This window comes from Passer montanus, unplaced genomic scaffold (assembly GCF_014805655.1).
Source record: "Passer montanus isolate IOZ18808 unplaced genomic scaffold, ASM1480565v1 scaffold57, whole genome shotgun sequence".
In the NCBI taxonomy this organism is placed as follows: domain Eukaryota; kingdom Metazoa; phylum Chordata; class Aves; order Passeriformes; family Passeridae; genus Passer; species Passer montanus.
Genome location: NW_024370705.1, coordinates 1,868,661 through 1,889,563, shown reverse-complemented (window position 1 = coordinate 1,889,563; position 20,903 = coordinate 1,868,661). Strand labels below are relative to the sequence as shown.

The following is a 20,903-nucleotide window of genomic DNA, read 5'->3' as shown; positions in this document are numbered from 1 at the left end:
TGCTGGGCTCTCAGCATTTATTTCCACAGCAAACCAGTGCTCAGGGTTGCAGGAGGTGACATGCAGGGCAGGCATTGCTGGAGAGGAGGGCTGTGATTCCACGTGGAGATACCTGTAGTGCATGAGAGACTAAAGAGCATCCACCTACCTCTACAGGGCCCTAACTGTCAGCTCAGAGAGAAGAATGACTGTGTTGCAAGTGGACAGTGACAGGAGACAGGAGCTGCAGCTACTCTACACACATTGCTTCAGAAACCACAACGATATGCACAAACACTGTGTCACTCTGCACCCCGCAGCCCCTGAGCCCAGAGGAAAACCTCTTCTGCAGTGGTTCTGTCTGGGCCTTTAAGTCAAGGTTAAAAGTCCTGTGCCTCGAGCTGCTGAAGCTCCTCCCTTGTAGGCAGCCAAGTCTGCGCCCCCCTAGAATCAGTTTTCTTTTGGCAAGAAGGAAGGCCTCAAGCTGCAGGAATTAACATCTTGCTTCCATAATGGTTTGGCTGACTCCAGGGATGGCCAGGTTCCAGTCATCATTCCACTGTATTGCATAAATACCTATTGGAAAAAAAAATTGGAGATGGCAGCGAGCGGCAGCTCCGCGTCCATCGAAGTCACTCAAGGTCCCACCAACATCCCCACGAGGCTCCAACTCCTCCTGGGAACACTCATGGCTGTCCACGGATCCCACCCTGGACACACACGATGGACAGACCGAAGAACAAGGGCAGGACATGGGCTGGGTGTGTTCAGCAGGCGTGGAAAAGGGCCAGGAGCTCCTCCTCTGCTTTCAGAGTCCCTGCCGTCGGCGAGGTGGCCACCTGGCCCCCAGGTCAGCACTGCTCACCCCCCACAGCCTCACTGCTGCTGGTTTGTGGCTGGAGCTCTCTCCCGGGCCCATAAGGGTATTGCCAGGCCCAGAAGGATATTCAGGATTGGAACAGTAGCTCTAGGAACAATCAGACTACAGAGGTGAAGCAATACCTGACCCAAACATTCAGACCGGAGAAGACAACAGCGAGACGTGAGAGACTTTAAAAACTATTGCCTGCATGGGATACACACCCAAACCAAACCAGACACACACAGTCAAACAAAAATACTGCCAGGACAAGCCACTTCCTTCTCTGGAAGAGGGGATTCCTCCATATTCCACACCAGGATCTCGCTGTGTTGACCTCCTAACAGAAGGAGCAGAATGTGCAGATCCTTCCCAAGGACAACGCTCCTGGCACAGCTGTCCCTGCAAGATCCTCCTGCTGGGCCTCAAGTACCAAAGTGTCCGTGTGCCTTTGGGCCTGGACGGGCAGGCAGACAATGGGAAGATGCTGTAGCACCAGTTTCCAAGTTCAGTGCAGTTTTTAATGCATTAAGCCAAAGGATTGTCACCAAACTTGCTTCCCACGCAAGTTCTGCAGAGGGTAAAGCTACACTCCAGCTGCTTCTGTCCCCAGGCTGCCTCTGGCACTCACTCCTTGCCTGAGCTGTAAATCTTCTGCACCGTGGCCCGGGTGAGCTCCAGATCCTCGGGGTAGCGGATCTCCAGCTCGGTGTTTGCCAGGTAGTGAAGGCCGCTGAACTCGGAGAAGTAGCGGCCGATGTCGGGGTGAGGGATCTCCCGAGGCTCAGAGTTGTACTCCAGGTTCTCTGTCAGGGAAGGGAGGCAGCAGTTACCACCAGAGAACAGCCTGCTGCAGGGCAGTGAACCTGGGCCTCTCTCAGGCCTTGTTTGTGTGTCTAGAAACACCAAATCTGGTGCCTGAAAGGAGAAAAATACCCTAACAAGGGAAACGGGCAGAGCAAGTCAGTGGGACTGCTCACAGAGCCTCACCTCCTGGTGACCCCACTGACCAGGGACATGGCAACTGGTTTGGGTTTGTGCCTGGGCTTGCCTGGCACTGGGCTGCAGGAGCAGGATGCTGCTCCCACTCTGCTGGCCACAGGACTCAGCTGTAAGCGTGGGGAGAAGCTGCTGCACTGAGCTCTGCTCCTCTAATCCCTCACAGCCCTGGGGGATCTGTTTGAGGAGAGATCCCCCTCGAATGCTCCAAGGTGAGCCCTCCTGGCAGAGGAGCCAAGAGCTTCCTCCCTCAGCCTGTGTTTCCACCATGCCAAGGCCCAGCATTTGCCTCCAGCAAAATAAACTTCCCTAAATCCAAACTTCCCCAAGTCCAGTGAAAAACCCTAAGAAGGACAAATTTAATCTTTCCCACAGCAGCTCCTTTCCTCCAGATAACCTGATTAGGCACAAGAATTAAACAACACTGAACCCCAAATGTGACTCCTGGACACTGAACCCCAAAGGTGATCCCTAGACACTGAACCCCAAAGGTGACCCCTAAACACTGAACCCCAAAGGCAGTCCCTGAACACTGAACCCCAAAGGTGGCCCCTGAACACTGAACCCCAAAGGTGATTCCTGAACATGAACCCCAAATGTGGGAACCCCAAAGGTGATTCCTGGACACTGAACCCCAAAGGTGATTCCTGGACATGAACCCCAAATGTGGCCCCTGAACACTGAACCCCAAAGGCGGTCCCTGAACACTGAACCCCAGAGGTGACCCCTGAACATGAACCCCAGAGGTGACCCCGGCCAAGGGCTGCTCCGCTCCGCAGTGTCGGTGCAGAGCAGGGACTGGGAATAAATCCCACAGCCTGGAGCCCTGCAGCACTCCCCAGATGATGTCATTTTTTTCCAGCACAGTGTCAGATAAAACAGGTAGTATTAGCTAGGGAAAAAAAAGCTGCATCAGGATCAAAGGCTGACTTTGGGCAGGGCAGGAACGAGCTGGGGTGCAGAGAACGTCATTCAGGAATAATCTGTCTCTGAAATCCAGTTCATTAGTGAGAACAGAGAATTCCTATTAATCCAAGCAGGCTCTTTGAAGCTGCTGCTGCATGCCAGGGTGTGCAGCCAGCAGCACCAGAGCTTTCCATGCCTCAGCAGCCTGGTGCAGTCCTAGAGGCTTGCAAAGGACCTTTTTGGATACTGCACCACTGCGGAAAACAATGTGCACTGCTGAGTGCTCTGCAGCAGCATGGCTGAGCTGGGAGCTGTGCTCAGGAGCTGCAGGGATGGAGCTGCAGGGATGGAACAGGAGGGATGGAGCTGCAGGGATGGAGAGCTGCAGGGATGGAACAGGAGGGATGGAGCTGCAGGGATGGAGAGCTGCAGGGATGGAACAGGAGGGATGGAGCTGCAGGGATGGAGAGCTGCAGGGATGGAACAGGAGGGATGGAGCTGCAGCGATGCATTGGAGCAGGTCCCTGAACACTGAACCCCAAAGGTGGCCCCGGAACAGGAGGGATGGAGCAGCAGGGATGGAGCTGCAGCTGGCAGGGAACAGGCTGACACAGGCGAGTTCAGCACAAGGTGGGAGCCTCCCAAAGGTGCTGACAAGCAGTTTTGAGCCACAGATCTCTGTCCTGTGCTGTCACAAAGCAAACAAAATACAGACAAGAGTGGACAGGTACCAAACTCCCTGAACAACACAGGAGTTCTGGAATTAGCTGCACTCAACCCACAGATTTACAGGAAGGCCTCAAACTGAGGTACACTTATCTATAATAAGCTTGGGGTTATTTCTGAGCTGGTTAAATTAAACTCCACATGAGGATTTGTTTAGGATTCTTTCAGTAAAATCTCTCCCTCCCTCCCCGGAGTCAGGTCAGGAGGATATGAAATAATCATTCCCAAATGATGTGAGGATGTTTTGGAGGGGATATCAATAGCAGCAAGAACAAACCCTTCACTTTTCCCCAGCAACACCAGAACCCTTGAAGGCCACAGAGATGCAGTGATAAGAGTGTCTCCTACACAGAGATAACAGTGTCAGCCTACCCTGCAAGAACTGTGGGACCAGACAGGGTTCTGTTTGTTTAAACATCATTAGACACAAGATAAGCAATGACTCAGCCCCAGCAGCACTGGGGACAATTACCTGATTAGGTAATTACCAAGATGCACATTTTAATGTCAACTCATGGCACATGAGAATTTCTGGGTTTAAGACTCTCTCAGGCCAAGCCCTGCCTGATCTGAGCCATCAGGATTTGCCACTTCACCTTTCTGGGCTTCTGAATGCAAAAAAAGCCAATCTCAGGACAGTGGGAAGGAAACACCTGCCCTTTAAATCTACAGAGGGAGGAGTGTCCCTGCTTGTAAAACCACCTATTGTCACACCTCTTGTCACACTCAGGGGACCAGAACATGAGGGAGCACCCAGGGAAAGGGCATTTTGGTCAGCATTTTCCCTCCAGCAGCTTCCCTTAGCCAAACACACTCTGGCTGTGCAGCTGCCCTGCCTGGATGGGACCTCCCTGTCACAGGGGGGACACAAACATGAGGCAAATTAACATTTTTACAATGTACAGAGTTACAGATGTGCTTCTCTTTTGTAATTTTCTTCAGAACCTCAGTTCAACAGTTCTTCCTGTATCCCAGCCACACACTCTGACCACCAGACAAGAGTTTCCTCTCATGGTTTGTTGCACAAAGCACATGTGACATTGAGATTTCTACAACTCCCTGCACCTGTGAAGAGACATTCATTTTTGTTCTGGTTAAAGGTGGCACTAACAGCCAGGTTATCTGTGTTCCCTGGGATCCTGGCATGTGATAGTGGCCAGAGCCATGTCCTGACCAGCAACCCCTCACTAAGTCCCATTTCCAGGTCCTGTGCAAGGCACAGCTGTCAGGAGCTGCTGACTGACCTTCAGCCTCCACCAGAAGCTGAGTTATTTCTTTCAAAGCATCAATCAAGGTTCACACCATCAGAGTGTCCAAAACACTTCTGGGGCAAGAGATCACACCAGAGTGAGCCCTCATGTCCATCCCAGCAGTGCTGATTTCATGGAGAGCAAACAGAGCAGGCCAGGACTCAGATCATCTCCTTCCTACCTCCACCTTTACAACCCTCATTAACCACACTTAATTAATCCATGAAGCACCTCTTTGTCCTGATGTGGGCAGAGTGCCCTCAGGAGCCCCTGCTCACCTTGGGCAGCATATCTGCAGGAGCCATCCTCCACCAGGACGTTGTAGAAGGGCTGGTGGGGGCCGTGGGGGAGGCTGTGCACGTTCATGTTCCGGATCCACTCGTGGCCCATCATGCAGGCAGGATCCCAGCCATAAATCACACAGTTGTAGCCATACCTGATTCAAGAAATTGCACACTAAGGCTGTGGAAACTCCAGAGCCAGCTCTTTTTCCTCAAGATTAACAGAGTACAAACAGGGTAGGAACCTCCTGAGAGCTGGCACAAGGAGGAGAGGAGCAAGAGGGGACAAAAATTAATTCAGAAGGACTTTGTGTTTGTATTTTGAGGTGGAGGGAAGTAAATATGAATGACTGGGTAAACAGACAGGAATAAACATCTGAAGACAAAGGAAAACCAAATGTGAGCAAGAAAAGAGCCTGGAAGTCAGCAGCCAGAAGAGGAAGGAAGAAATAAGGAACCACCCTGCTGGGCTGTAACTACTCCTGTGCTCATCACACGTGGCAAGGCCAACACTGAGAATAACAAAGCCATCACTATTTACAGAATATTCATGGGGTGAACTGTGAGGTGCTGTAACTGTCACTGCTGATGCCCCTCAAATATGCTCTGGATGTCTTGGTGAGCCAGAGAAGTGGCCAAAGCAACACAGTGCAGCAGGAACAGGGAATGAGAGCACAGGGAAACATCCACAAACTGTCCTGGGAATATCAGAATTGATTCTGAGGTTGACTCTCTTGCACAACCCCTCATTAAGTGATAGCTGCTGTTTCTTGGAGAGCTCTGTGCTGTGGGGATGTTACCTGTGTGACAGAGGATGACTCAGACAAGTCAGGCTCTCTGCAGTGCAAACATTTGCTCTCTCCAGGCACTCCCAGAGCCTCCCCCCTTTTCCTGCACGGGACAGACGCACGTGCCTGGCATTTCCCACTCCTGGCACTAAACCACATCTCACTGCTGTCAGCTCCAACCCTTCTGCTCTGCTGCTACAGAGCTGACTGGGGGGAAGGCTCCAAGCTCACCTCTTGTGTTTCATGATGAGCCCAATGGAGAAGCAAACCTCCTTGTGCTTCTCATCCGAGCGGTGCTTGACCTCGGGGCCCAGCTCCTCCTTGCGCCGCTCGATGTGCTCCAGGGTGTGCTGCACCAGGTACCCCACAGCCCCGTGCTGGGAGGGGTCCAGGGCCTGGATGTGCTGCAGGATGTCCAGGACCTTCCAAACCACAGAAAAACAGGGTCAGGACACGTCCCAGCAGCAGCACAACTTATAAAGCACTGCAGGAGGCTGAGCCCCCATGGGATGGGACTGTGCCACCACCCTGACCCACAGGGGTCAGGGCCTCTTCTGACTCTGCCAGTGGGTTTTTTGGTTTGTTTGTACGATTGCATTTGTATTTTTAATTTTGCTAGTAAAGAACCTATTCCCATATCTTTGCCTGAGAGCTCCTCAAATTCCAAATTATAATAATTCAGAGGGAGGGGGTTTGCATTTTCCATTTCAGGTAAGGCTCCTGCCTTTCTTAGCAGACACCTGTCCTTTCAAACCAAGACATGAACATGTACAGATGTATTGCTGCAGTCAGCTGCACGTGAGTGCCCTGAGATCTGCCACAACATCTGCACACTGTTCTCTGCCATAGCTTCATGTTCAGCCTGCACACAGCCTGTTCTTACTCCTTTTCTCTTTGTAAAGCTCCAGCTTCAGGAAAGGCACTGGAGAGCTCAGCAGCTCCTTAAAACTCAGCCCCACGAGTTCATCATGTCCTGTTTAGTGCCCACAGACCACCTCTCAAGGTTTGTGGTCATGAGAATGCAGTTCCCAGTGTCCCAAAATGCTGCTGGGAAGTGATTCCAGGTGACTTGTGGTGCTCTTGAGAACTAATATTTTAACTTAAAAGAGCTTCTCAGCATGTCTGTGAGGAGAAAAATAGGGCAGCACAGGAGAAAATGGAAATAACCTCCATGATGCTTTCCCAAGGAACAAGGCAGAAAAGCTGCTTGTCTCAGGCTGACTGAAGAACACAGAGCAGCAAGGTCTGCAGATCCACAATTCCAGCCTCCCAGCACTCTCTGGCACAACAGCAGAGCACCTGCTGCCAAGATTGTTAGAGGCTGGCAAAGCAAATTGTAATTTTTTGGTAAAAGCAAAGAAAAAACCCAACCTGCTGTGTAAACACATTGGGAAAAGACAGGTATCTGTCTCAACAGCAGATACCTCAAGTCCCAAAATCTGCCAGACTTTGGCACCATGTAAAATGATTGTCTCCTTGATCATAGGTTTGGTCATTAAGTTCAGAGCAGCAGCAGAAGAGGAATGGAAATCTCAGGCTGTTCAGCATGAACAGCAGCCAAAAATCGAGGAAAATCAATTTAAATAAAGGAAGGTGAGTAATTCATGAGAAGAAACACAGCTCAGACTTCTTGGCCACTTTAATCCTATTAAGAACTAAGAAGGATGTGAAAATCCTGAAAAATCCTAAAGGAAGTAAGTAACCACAGCTGCCAGAGATTCTTGGGAGTTTTATTTACTGTTATTTACAAATATTTAGGGCAACGTGTAGCTCTGCAGGACTTTTTAGATTTCCTACCCACCCATAAATCTGGCAGCCCCTGTCAAAGCTGGTACATTGTGTCCTGTCAGACACAGCATTCTCTCTGGTTAGCTGCAATCCTGCCTGACAGCCTGGAACGACTGGATGCAATCCTGAAAAATCCAAATTTGCTCATTTCCACTGCAGCTGCTGCAGAGAACTCAGTAAAACCCAGCCCTGGGGTTGGGTTCTGTGTTCTGGGGGCTGCAAATCCAAGTCTGGTGCTCTCCAAACTGCCCTGAGCGCCAGCAAGATCTTTCAGTGTTCCCTATTCACATCCAGCTCACTGAGTCTGTCCCATACACAATTTTTTTGTGCTGGTTTTTCTGTGCTAACCCTAAAATTTGTTGCCATAAGAAAAGAAGGCCAAGCTTAGCACAGTTTGCTCTTCAAGGGAAGGAGGGAGCTCCTCCAGCAGTCCTGTTCCAGTTGATTTGGTGGGAAGAGCTTTGCTTCTGCTCAGCTGTCCAGCCAATATTCCTGTCCCCTTCCCAAACCTCACAGGTGGAACTGGCACAGGCTCCACTGAACCAGCACAGGGAATTTTGAGTAGGAAAAACCTCTGTGCTGCAGTGACACACTAAAACAATCAGATTGTCTGAGTTACAGGCTCTTCCCTGTGCCTTCTCCTGATTCAGTGAAAGCCTTGGATGATCCAGACAACCTGTAAATCTCAGCACCTTCTTTCCTTCCCACACTCCCAAGATAACAGGACTGGAGTTGTTACCCTGAAGGAAAAGGAATTCCAAGGACAGGAATATCAAGCTGCTTTTTCACAGGAGCCACAGACTGTGGCCCAAGTTGGGAACACAGCTTTGGTTTTATTTATAAAAGATAACTTCCTAAAGTTTTCTGATAAGGTAATTGCTCCCTTTCCAGGAGCCCAGCAGGAGTTTTACCACAATTTAAGCACAGAGCAAACAGGATACTCCTATAACTCACAGTCCATGGTGTTGGTTTCAAGACAAGCTGTAAATCATAAATTATGACTCAAAGCTGCTCCCAAGTCTCCCCTGGGACAGGCAGCCAAGAATCATCCACTATCCCTGCTTAAAATTGATTCTCTGCAATGTGAGAACTTCTCCAACTGCATTTATTACAGAAACAACTTGTGTCAGACTGTAATGCAGGCTGACATAGCCCAAAAATCAATAACCCAGTGTTAATAGTGCTCAGCCTTCCCCAAAGCATTCCCCTGAGTGCCCAGGTACCTTTTCTGGCCAGATTCCCAGGTGGAAGTACAGCCTGGCCTGGAGCATGAGGTGCTGCACATTGTCTGGATACATGGCCAGGTACAGGTCCAAGGAGTCTCTCAGCAGCTGGTAGGACTGGTCAGTGCTCTCTCTGCCAGCAGAAAGGAAACCCACCTGTGAGCCTCTGCAAGCCTGTCCCCAGAGCCCCCAGGGACAGGGGGGTCCCCACAATGGTGCTGCAGGTACAGCATGCTCACAGCAGTGGCTCCAGAATGGATTGTCACTCACCACATCAGCCTGCTACAAGGAAAAGCACTCCACACCTGATCACTGAGCTCTGCCCTCCCACCCACTGCTCCTCTCCTGGGTCAGATGATCCCACACAGAGAATTCACTCTCCAAGACACTTCCTTTTGTTCCTCTGACACCTACAACAATCCTTTCACTCCTGTGAGTCTGTCTCTGGCTGCTCGGGAAAGGATTAGCAGGATTTGGAAACAAAACTTGATGTTCTACACACCAACAGGATCTCTGAAAATGCTCATTTGAACATGGGAGTTGTGTCTACCACGACAGGAAAAGGCTCTGCTCATAAGGTGGACAGTCCCGATCAGCTTTTCACAGAGAAAATAAAATATCTTGCCTATTTTCTTGGGAGGAACTAGTTTCACTAAATATTTTTGTTTCCCCTCAGAGCAGGTGATTAAATGCCTTGTGACACAGGGAATTTTCAGGATCTCAGGAGGTGAGTGACACCTTTTGGAAGCAGCAATACTGGACATGCAGATAATGTACCCCAGCTCCTTTTTCCCAGGGTATGGATCCTGAACTCACCTCTTGCCAAGGTTCAGGAGGTTCCCCACCATGCGCTGCAGGACCTCCTTGGAGGTCACCACTCCATAGAACTCCTCTGTCACGTGGTGCCCGATCAGGTACTCGCACTCCTTCACTGTCAGCTGCTTCCCCTTCCCAAAGGCATCGATGTAGGTGTAGTCAAAAATATCTGTGCTTCTGAAGAGGCAACAGAGAGCCCAAACTGTGACCAGGGTCTCGTGGTAAAGCAGGGTTTGCTGTTTCTGTTCTTCCCTCAGCACTTCCAACCCGTGTCCTTCATTCCTCAGCTCCCTCCTAAACCAGACTACCTGGTACCTCCTCTCTTTTCCATAATTCCCACATCACCTCATGGGTATTACTATTTCAGGACATCTGTTATTATTCAGCAACAGCAGAAATGAATTTCAGGAACACTTTCCTAAATATCTGGTTTTTCCCTCTGTATAGGTTATAATTCCAGAGGGAAAATAATTAAACATTCTCCTCTAGGCCTAGAGCAAGAAATTTGTCACCTTTCAGCAGCACCAGAACAAAGTTCTAGGAAAACTTTCCTAAAAATCTGGTTTCTCCCTCTGTATAGATTATAATTCCAGAGGGAAAATAATGAAACATTCTCCTCTAGTCTAGAGCAGCAGCAGCTGAGTTCCAGGAAAACCTTCCTAAAGATCTGATCTTTCCCTGTGTACAGGCAGATGGAACACAATGAAACCCTCTCACATAGGTCTGGAGCTGTAAATATGTTCTGGTTTTTGTCACTGTGGGCAGTTTCAGAGTTCAGCAGGTCACTCACCCTTCTTTCCCTTGACACCATCGCAGTAGGAAGTGGCTGGGAAAGTTGACAGGCTCCAGTTTGACTCCCAGCTGCCTGGCAATTGTTAAATAAAGCACAGACAAACTGATGGGAATTCCTGTCCTGCGGATCAAAACCTGGGGGAGAAAAATGAGACAAAAACACAGGCGGGATTTAAGAAAAACAAATTTCAAGGATTGATTTCACAGCTGAAAATGCAACTTGACAGAATATGCACTGAAGGGTAACATATTTATTTAAGAGTTGTTCTTCAGAGAATTATTTGTCTGGCTACATTCAGACAAATAAAGCATCTCAAGTCTTGCAGCCTCCCAGTTTTTGCCTGACACACACACACACCTGGTGAATGTAGGAATTCAGGGAGTTGTAGTAATCCAGCTCATTTCCTTTGTATTTCAGCTGCTCATACAGGACACAGTTCATGGCATCAAGCACCTGCCTCTGAAGTTCCACTTCTGGAACGAGAACCTCTCCTGGAAACACATGCAGTGAAATAAAGACTGAGAAAACAAGAGCACTCAACCTTTAGGCGATGAAATCTTCACATGGGAAGGCTAAGTCTCTCCCTGAAAGCCAGAAATTACTCAGTGTTTATAAAACTATGGAGCAAGATGCTGCCTGACCTTTGGAGATGATAAACATGCACCTTTCTACTGATGATTTTCTGAGATTGGCAGGAAAGAGGTTGTTTCCCAGTCCCACAGCTCAGCTGTAGATAACAGGACTAGTAAGATTCCAGAGACAAATGGGAAAAAATAGAATTCCCCTCTCAATTCTTTCAGCATCAGATGGACTGAACCCTGGGCTATTGAACAGCTGTTTCTTGAATGATGGCTTCAGTAAATGTCACAATTTTGTTTGCCAGGGGATAAAATCAACAGCTCTTTAAGCTGCCACAACTCCCCAGCTGTTTGAGCTGTGCAGAGGGCTCTGCAGGAAGGCACATTTCTGTACAGTACCTGCCTTGGAAGCCAAGCTGGGGTGCCTGGGGTTCTTGGTCCGCAGCACTTTGCGCACTTTGTCTGTGATATCGTCCACCTGGGCCTGGACACTCTTCAGGCAGATGTCTGACAGGGGGTTACAGTACTGATCAATCAAAACAGCACCTGCAAAAAACAAACTGCATAAGAAACAGGACTTCAGTTTTTCCTTTGCTTGGTTTTGCCTGCTCTACATTCCAGGCATGCAGCGAGTGCTTGCAGCAGAACAGCAGAGCTCTGTGTCTGAAACCTGCAGTCACCTCCTGGATTTGTTACACAAAATGCAGAGAGTGAGCTGACATGAGAAATTACTAGCTGATCTCAGTATTGCCCTCTCCACCACGCTGAAAGGCATCTGTACCTAGAGCAGGAATGCTGCTGGGTCAGGCTGGACCAGCTCTGTGCTCACACTGCAGCCCCTGGCAGCTCCCCAGCATACAGAGATTTTTATTCAGAGCCTGAAGCAATCCCAGCTTCACTCAAACTGCCTCAGTTCTGACTGCTCCCTGTCACATCCTCCATATCATCCTTGTTCATCATTTCCTTATCTGCTACATCCATCTTTCTCTTCCACACCTGCTCTCCATCTTCCTAACAGAACAGAACAAGCTTTCATGTTCCTCCTGCCCCAGCCTCTGCAGGAAAACATTTCCTTTTCACAGAGCCTTCTTGGCACCACTCCTTTTTCCAAAGCCTCCTCTTCAATCTCTGGAATCAGCTGCAAGGATTTTGCATGGACCATACCTTTTCCAGCCTCCTACAAGGCTTTGCCAGCATGTCCATGACAGGCCTGTAAATCAGGGAATTGAGCAGGGCCCCGTGTCTCCTTTCTGTCCTCCCAAAGTGTCCCCTGTGCTCACCAGGTGAAAATTCCCAAAACACTTCCTGCTGGCACATTAATGGCAAGCAAATCACACATTTGTGACCCACATGACTAAGTCTCATAATTAATTTGTTTTTTTTCTAGAAAACACCACTTTTTGCTTTCCCTTCTTGCCCTAACAGTCCCTTCTTCAAAGTCTGTTGCATTAACAGGAACCAGCTTTGGTGTTGCAGCCTCTTTTGTCCTCTTTCAGGGACATTTGGGAGTGTGTACCAAGAGGAAGGGACTCTTCTACAGCCTCTGGCAGCTCCTGAGCCATTCAGAAGACAGAAGGAGAATAATCCACCAGACTGAGGACATGAAGAGCAGAAGAAAGAGCTTCTTCTTTCTTAGCAGGTGTAAGTGCCCTCCCACCACAGGACTGGACTTGGATTTGTTTCCCACCAAAGTCAAGCACTCAGTTCTTGAGACACTCCCAGTGCTCAGGCTACAACAATTCCCTCTGCCTGCTCCCTGCCCTTATCTGAGGAGTTCCTGGGAAGGGGGAAAGCAGGGAGCTCACTGGGAATCAGCTCAGGGGCCACAGCAGCAATGTCAGTAAGGAGGATGTTGAGCTACAGCTCATTTTCTCAGCACCTTGTTTAGTATTCCAGTGTTTTACCATTTTCTGCCTCCAGCCCAGCTGTCCAGGGTGATTTTTCAAGCACGCAGCACTGACAGCACCTGATGCCACCCTGACATTTTGATGCATTCCAGACACATCCAAAATCCAACCAGAACTCTGAGTCATTAGCCAAGGGCTCGCTGGAATCTAAGCAAGGCAGGCTCCTTGCAAGTCACAGCATGATGGAGAGCTGTCATTAGGGGCTGGGGCTGGGCTCCCTGCCAGGACTCACCCTCCAGGAAGGACTGCCTCTCCGTGGGGCGCTGCAGGTACTCCTTCAGGTTCTTTAGGATGTTCTGCTGCCGTAGGAAATAGAGAATTTTCTTTGCATAGTACTTCCAGGTGAGACCTTTCCTGCACAGTTAAACACAAGAGGAAGCATTTCCCTAAAGAGGTATTTGAAGGGTGAACAGCTGGTTTAAGTTTTAATACAAGTTTACAGTTTGGGTAATCGTTTTTCTCAACAAGCACTGTCACTGAAAGTCAAGCCAAAAGGGGAATGTTGAGAGGAATTTATCACAAAAAGCCACCCAACTTGCAAAACATTGCTCCTATCATCTCCAATTTTCATCCCATCACCAATACATTCTTTTGATAAGATACATTACCATGGGAAACAACACAGATCCTAATTAAAGGAGCTCAGGAATATCTGATTAAAATCCTGTACTTTATTCATAAAACATTACCCTCTGTCTGACTGCATCTCTCCAGAGCCACTCCTAAAGCATCCTCTCAGCATTAAAAATAGATTGATGAGGGACACGAATGTCAGTCCAATAGTATTCACAAGAAAAACAAAATTCTCCAGAGGAAAACCAACTCTGTAGCTCTGACAAGGCAGGAGGAGATCAACAGTTGCTCTATAGATGACACAGCTCCAAAACTTTTCACAGCAAAGCCCCATCACTTTCTAAAGCCTCTCCATCCTCCTGGACAGCAGGGCAATCAAAACTCATAATATTTTATCTTCTTCCAATAAACTGGGATCCTCAATAGGGACAACTGCTTTATTGGGATATCTTCCAGGGAGATGATTTAGCCTAATGCTCCTGAATGGCACTGACTACAGCTTAATCAGGCTGTAATTAGCATCAATTCTGCTTTATGGGGAGGCATTTGGCCAGTGCAAAGCCTCAAAAGCTTTTTAACCAGTTGTCAAATGAGACATGCTCAGACCCAGCTCAAATACACAAGGCAATAAAATAGATGGGAAAAGGCAAAAATGAGATGATTGCCATTCCAGTTGGGTTTTTTCAAGCCCTATTAACAGTCCCTCTAATCAAGGCTATTAGGCCCCATTAAGGACATTTATCACAGCTTTGTGTCACACCAAAGCCAGCCTGGGTAGGTGGTACCAGCAGAAAAACCTTCAAATAAAGCAAATAAAACCTTCAAATAAACCTCCTCATCTTGCCCAGTGTTAATCAAGGTGATGAGATTACCCAGGCAGATAAAACCCAGGAGTTTTATTCACCACCTGTCTGAAGAATTTACAGAACTGCAGATTTTGCAGTGGCTGAATTCACCTCAGTTGCTTCTCTGGGGACAAAAACTGGACCAACCTACTCCAGCTCAGAAAGGGAAAGAAAAAGCTGAAATTTCAGGGTACAGGGATTCCTGGTGGCAATCCTGAAGGATTCCTGCTTCCCTCTGGTGCTCTGGTCTAATCCTGCAAATCAGTTCAGCAAACTGATCCAGGTTTAAATCAAAAAGGAACAAGAGGATGGGAAGTGCTTAGGCAGAGCTGAGGGTGCATGGGGTATGTCCCAAGAGATGCCACGAGCTGGCAAGGAAATAAACAACAAAAAGCAACACAAAGCCCAGGGATCTTCTTCTTGTGGGACAAGGTTTCCATGGCTTCCTCTGGAAATACTCAATCTGAAATCAGGCCTCAGCAAGCCTGGGGGTGCTGTTTAATGAGTGTCAGGCATTAACCAGGGTATTTTTCTCCTTGAACTGGTGCAAGAGGGAAATCCCTGCCATTTCTCAGCCCTCTCTTACCTTCCTTCCATGTTGAGGATACACATCAGCTCATCCTCAAAGAAATGGCTGGGGCACCCCAGAGTCTCAATGTCACTGAATCCATCACAGGGCACCTGCCAAAGCAGACAAGGAGTTATGCACAGCACAACAGGCTCTCCCATAACTTCAGAAAAAGTCTCAAAACCAAATTAGTCCTTTTTAAAAATTTATTTATTAAAGATCTTAAAAACCTCATGCTCCCCAAATACTCCCAGTCTGCACTAATTGATTTATTAATCCACTGAGAACCCCAGGAACATCCTACAGCAATTTCAGCCCAATTCCACAGCATTTAGGGCTGTGATGCTGAGTTCAGGACCAGCAGAGTCACATTCATGCAGGGTGGGCACAAGCTGCAAGTGATTTTAAGGTGGAATCAACTTCTGCTTGTGGTTGACTGAACCTCTCCACACACCCCCTGTGCAGGAGACTCATCCTGGGTGAAGGAATGAAGAGGCAGGAGCCTTTATTTTTTGCAACAACCACTTCTGCATCTATATTCAGAACTGCTATTTTCTTCCAGAATTCAGAGTTACTTTTTAAACTTTGGCTGAACTGTAAAAAAAAAAAAAAATTGACTTTCAAGCTTTTCACTACAGGATATGGGCTCATATATGGGTTGAAAGCCTTCTCCTCTGAGCTCTGAGCAGGGAATCAAGCTGCAGTTTCTGGCCCCACAGGAGATGGTTCTCATCATGAGGCCTTTGGGTATTGCTTAATGGTCTCTCCATGGTCTTTGCATATGTGATCAAAAAAGGAGGAATCCAGGAGCTGCTTCTCCCAGTTAATGCTCTGACAATTCTCCATGGACAAATGTCTGGCTGCTGCAGAACAGAGCAGCCAGGAGACACCAAACCCTCCTGGCCCTGCTGCCTTCCTTCTGCACAGCAGCCATAGAAGGGGGGCTGTTTAGTGGCTCTTGTGTGGGATTTTGAATTCAGCCAATGTTACAGGCAGTATTTATACTCATTTCACAGAATTCCAGGCTGACCCAGCTGTACAGCTTGCCAAAATCCACAGCCACCAAGCAAACAGCCAAGTAACTCCTGTTTCATGTGCATGTCAGTGTGAGCCACCACATTCCCACCTTTCCCCACTGAACAAAGAAGCATTTCAGGGTCACGGCTGCCTGGAGAACTTCAAAAACACACTTTGCAACTGAGTGGCCCTGTTGTGCTTTGCTGCTGCACTCCAAGGGCTTGTGCCAGCTCTCAGAACTCAGCCTTGCACAAGGTCTGCAGTGAGAAACAGCAGCTGTGCTTTGTGTCAACAAACCCTGTGGCCTTCAGAACTCCCAGAGCCAGGGCTGAACTCCCAGCACACAGCACAGAGCTTTGAGGGCTGAATGCAATCCCAGGGAGTGCTGCACTCCACACACCTCTGCATTTGGAATTCTCTCCCCTTCTGGCTGTGTTTCAGCATTTTACACAAAGTCAGGAAATACAAAATCTCTGAGTGCACAGCTGAGGTGATGTGGAAAGGGGCAAGAGAAGCTAATGAAAAGCATTGATCACAATCAAGGAGGGTGAATCTTTGAACTGCTATGGAATCATGGAATATCCCAAGCTACCACAAGGATCATTCAGTCTAATTCCTGACCCTGCACAGATAACCCAAAATCCCACCACATCCCTGCAGTGCTGTCCAAATGCTCCTGGAGCTCTGGCAGAGCCAGAGGCTGTCCCCACTGCCCTGGGGAGCCTGGGCAGTGCCCAGCACCCTCTGGGGGAAGAAGAACCTTTTCCTAATAAAAATAATAATAAAGACTACATAAAAACGTTTTAAAAAGGGAAAAGCCCTCTAAGAAATAAACGACTTTTGAATGGTTTAAGGATTTTTAAAGAATACACCCTGGTGATGTGAATGCTCAGGCAGTGCTGAGGAAACAGCCTCAGGCTGCTGCAGGGGAGGTTTGGGTTGGATATTAGGAAAAATTGATTAATTGAAAGGGTTGTTAAGCATTGGAACAAGCTGCTTAGGGAAGTGGTGCAATCGCTGTCCTTCAAAGGAGTTCAATTTTCTGGACCCCTGGAAGGAAAATCTCCTGACAGCAGCTGCTGTTGGGCTGGTGCAAGGAGCAGTGCTGGGCTCAGCCTAAATAAACCCTCCTGGCAGCAGAGCAAGGGCACAGCATGGGCTCCTGTGGCTGCATCATCTGCAAGCCCCAACATTTCTGAAAGAGTAATAATAACAATAATAACAATAATAACAATAATAATAATAATAATAATAATAATAATAATAATAATAATAATGATGTTCTTTGTGTACTGGAGATGGCAGCCCAGGGTGCTGTGAGAGGTCTCAGCCCTCTGAGCTCTGGTTGCTGTCCAGCAGGTGAAGCTGTGAGACCCACACGAGCAGCCCTACAGACACCTGCACTGTGCTGCTCTCAGCTTCAAGATTTGTTTTCCTGAGGGAATTTAGCAAGGTCAGCTCTGAAGGGTTCAGAAAATGAAGATGTGCTGCTTAGGGACACGGTTCAGGACTTGATCCTGGAGGTCTTTTCCAACCTTAATGATTCAATTATTGATTTTATTAATGATTCTACTGGACAAGTGGCGGGGCTGCTGCACACACACACAAAGAGAGGAGGACTTACATGCTCTGAGAAGAACCTTTTGGAGAAGGAGGCCACAATCCTCTGTGCCTCCAGCCCCGCGTTGTGCCGTGCCTTGTACTCCTCCAGCCAGCTGACACTGTCACTGTGGCTGTAGTACTTCAGCAGGGATGGCCACCTGCACACACAAACCAACAGCATCATCAATATTTCACCTCCCTGAGAACCTCCAGAAGGACTTGAGGAGCTGAGACAGAGCCCAGACACTGCCCAGCTTTAAACTGTATTAAATTACCTCAGACATCAAAGCACAACTCCCCAACTGCAGCTGTGCATTAATGATGATTTAAAAGCAAGCTCTCCTGAAGCCTTCAGAGGCTCCCACTCCAGGATTTCAATACCTAAACATCCTAAATGCTTCAGTTTTATAATTAAAAGAGTTTACCACAAAGAAGGAAGCCAACCTGGCACTGAACAGAAGGGGAATTCTCTGTCCTGTGTTCTTCCTACCACCTCGGGGAGCTCATTAAAACACAGCTCCCTCCACTGCCCTTGCTGGTGGCAACATCTAGGGGAGGAAAACACAACCTGAAGTCAAATTGTGACTAAATGCTTCTGCAGTTTGACAAGAGACAAGAAATAATTATTTGAAGAAAAAAAAAAAAGACACCTCACAGCTTTTTTTGTTAAAAACCCCTCCTTTACTGAGACTCAAAGACCACACATTTCACAGCTTATTCAGAATTTCAAGGTTCAGCTGAAAACCCAACTTCAGGGCATGCTTTGGGGGCTGTGAGCAGCACCTTGCTGAACAAAGTGGGTGTGTGGTGCCACAACACAGCTTTGTGCCACAAAACAGGTGCCAGCTCTGCAATTCTGCTGCTGTGAAGACACCAAGATCACTTGTGTGAGAAACATGAACAAGAATCGGCACAGATGGAAATATTTTGGAAATGAAGCTGAGAGAAAGGGTTTTTTTTTCATTTGCTGCGGGATTTATTCCACATTTTGAAATGCTGTTCATTATTACTGGTTTATACAGAACATTTTCCTTTGTCTTAGGCTCTTTTCAGCTTATATATATATATTGAAATCACTCCTCCTGTATAATGATTATTACCAGTGTCCAAACCACATCTGGAAGATATTTAACTGCTGGTTAATAATAAAACTCCCCTGCACTTGTCTCCACAAAACAAAGTCAAACGACCTCACATTACGTAACAACCTCTCTCCTGATGAATCCCTGGCCCTTCAGCACTGCTGAAATGCAGCCACCCCATAATAACCACCACAGTCCTCTGTTTTGGGATGAGAAAGGAGAATTGCATGGCTTGCAAGGACAGTGGGAATTTTGGAAAGATGAAAGTGCCATCGCTCATGACGGAATCCGGCCAGGATGGCAAGGTCAGGGTGAAGCCTCCTGCCAAAAATTCCATTACCAAGGAGAGAGGAGGAGAGCAACGTGTGCCAATCACCCACCACGGCCCATTCCAGCTGCTGGATCCCAACCAGGCTGACACTTGCAGGAACTGCAGCCACTGAACTGCTGAAAGTCAGCCCCAGAGCCATGGCTTGGAGCTGTAACTCCTCAGCAGCTTTTTTACCCCTGGGGGGAAAGGGAACAATCCCCACACTTGGGCTGAGCTGAATTTCAGGAGCCAACTGGCAGCTCGAGAAAGCAATTCTGCTGCTTTTCCTGTGCCCACACAGACAAAAGGAGGAAAGAGAAGAGCCTGGACAGCCTCGGGGATGAGGAGAGCTGCCCCCAGGGCACAGCATCATCACCAGTATCACACCCACCTTTCACCCCAGCCAAAACGTGCACAGTGCCCCGAGCACGGCACCCTGGGGAAACAGAACAGCAGCAAAACCCCACCCCAGCACCTGGGTATCTGCGAGGACAGCTCTCCCCAAACCCTCACGCACAAACTCCTCTCTGCTGTCCAGTATGAATGCTGAGATGGGTCTTGGCTGCTGCTTTGGAAGGTTTGGAGCGGTCAGGGAGGCCAATGCCCAACCCCAGGGCACCATTCCGCTGCCAGAGCCCGGGGCTGCAGGGGACTGGCGGGCCCCGCTGTGGAAGGGCCACAAACCTGCTCTGCGGCCAAAGGGGTGCCCTGCGGGCAGGGACCCGGGAGGGTCCGGCAGGGACCCGGGAGGGCCCGGCAGGGATCCGGGAGGGCCCGGCAGGGATCCGGGAGGGCCCGGCAGGGACCCGGGAGGGCGGCCCTGCAGGGCGCTCGGACAGTGCCCGCCGCCCGCCCGGAGGGGCCGCGGCCGCGCCATCCCCGCAGGTGCTCCGGGCCAGGCGGGATCCCCCCGGGGTGAACCCACGGCCCGGCAGCCGCCGCTCACCCAGCCCGGGCGGAGCTCCACCGCCCCACGCGCGCCTCCCAGGCCGGCCGTGCCCGCCCGAGCAGCCCCGGAGCCGCGGAGCGCCGGCGGCGCCCGTTCCCCGCTGCCCACCTGAGGCGGAAGCGCTCCCGCCACACCTTGCCGCGGGGCTGGCACGCCTCGCGCAGCCGGCGGCAGGTGCAGGACACGCGGCCGATGTCGGCGGCGCCCAGCACGTCGCAGCAGAGGATGAGCTCCAGCAGCTCGCCCGGCAGGTCCGTCAGGCCCGTCCCGCCGCTGCCGGGCCCCGCCGGGCCCGCGGCCTCCGCCGCCATCTTGGCTGTTTACCTGCGCCCCGGGGCCGCCGGCGCTTCCGGGGAGGGGCGGCCCGGGGAGCGTCCGCCAAGTGCGGCCGCGGCGCCGAGCGCAGAGCGCCCAGGGAGCGTCTGCCAAGGGACCGAGCGCGGGCTGCCGGGGCCGGGGGTGTGACACTGAAACGGAGTGCCGGAGAGGGATCAGTGTGATCAGTACTGCAAACGGAGTGCCGGAGAGGGATCAGTGTGATCGATACTGCAAACGGAGTGCCGGAGAGGGATCGGTGTGATCGATACTGCAAACGGAGTGCCGGAGAGGGATCAGTGTGATCAATACTGCAAACGGAGTGCCGGAGAGGGATCAGTGTGATCAATACTGCAAACGGAGTGCCGGAGAGGGATCAGTGTGATCAGTACTGCAAACAGAGTGCCGGAGAGGGACCGCAGCGGGGTGGTCGGTGTTGGAAACGGGGGACAAAAAGGGATCAATGTGATCAGTATTGGAAACGGGGGCCAAAACCGGATCAATGTGATCAATACTGGAAACGGAGTGCCAGAAAGGGATCAATGTGATCAATATTGGAAACGGAGTGCCAAAAAGGAACTGAATCAGTGTGATTAGTATTGGAAGGGGAATGCCAAAAAGGGACCGAATGAATGTGATAAATATTGGAAATGGAGTGCCAAAAAGGGATCAATGTGATCAGTATTGGAAACGGGGGCCAAAACCGGATCAATGTGATCAATACTGGAAACGGAGTGCCAAAAAGGGAT

The 20,903-nt window shown here is 49.6% G+C and overlaps 1 protein-coding gene across 1 annotated transcript; it reads right to left on the bottom strand.

Moving 5' to 3' along the window:
• On the bottom strand, positions 1 to 20,150 carry FBXO21 (F-box protein 21). The gene is made up of 12 exons (XM_039725954.1): positions 19,948 to 20,150; positions 17,521 to 17,656; positions 14,898 to 14,992; positions 13,126 to 13,247; positions 11,386 to 11,532; positions 10,766 to 10,899; positions 10,406 to 10,542; positions 9,616 to 9,792; positions 8,800 to 8,932; positions 6,020 to 6,210; positions 4,998 to 5,155; positions 1 to 1,644 (listed from the first exon to the last, which is right to left on the bottom strand). The coding sequence occupies exons 1-12, from the start codon at positions 20,148 to 20,150 to the stop codon at positions 1,466 to 1,468; spliced, it is 1,812 nt and encodes a 603-aa protein (XP_039581888.1). The 3' UTR covers positions 1 to 1,465.
• Between the last annotated feature and the right edge of the window lie 753 nt (positions 20,151 to 20,903).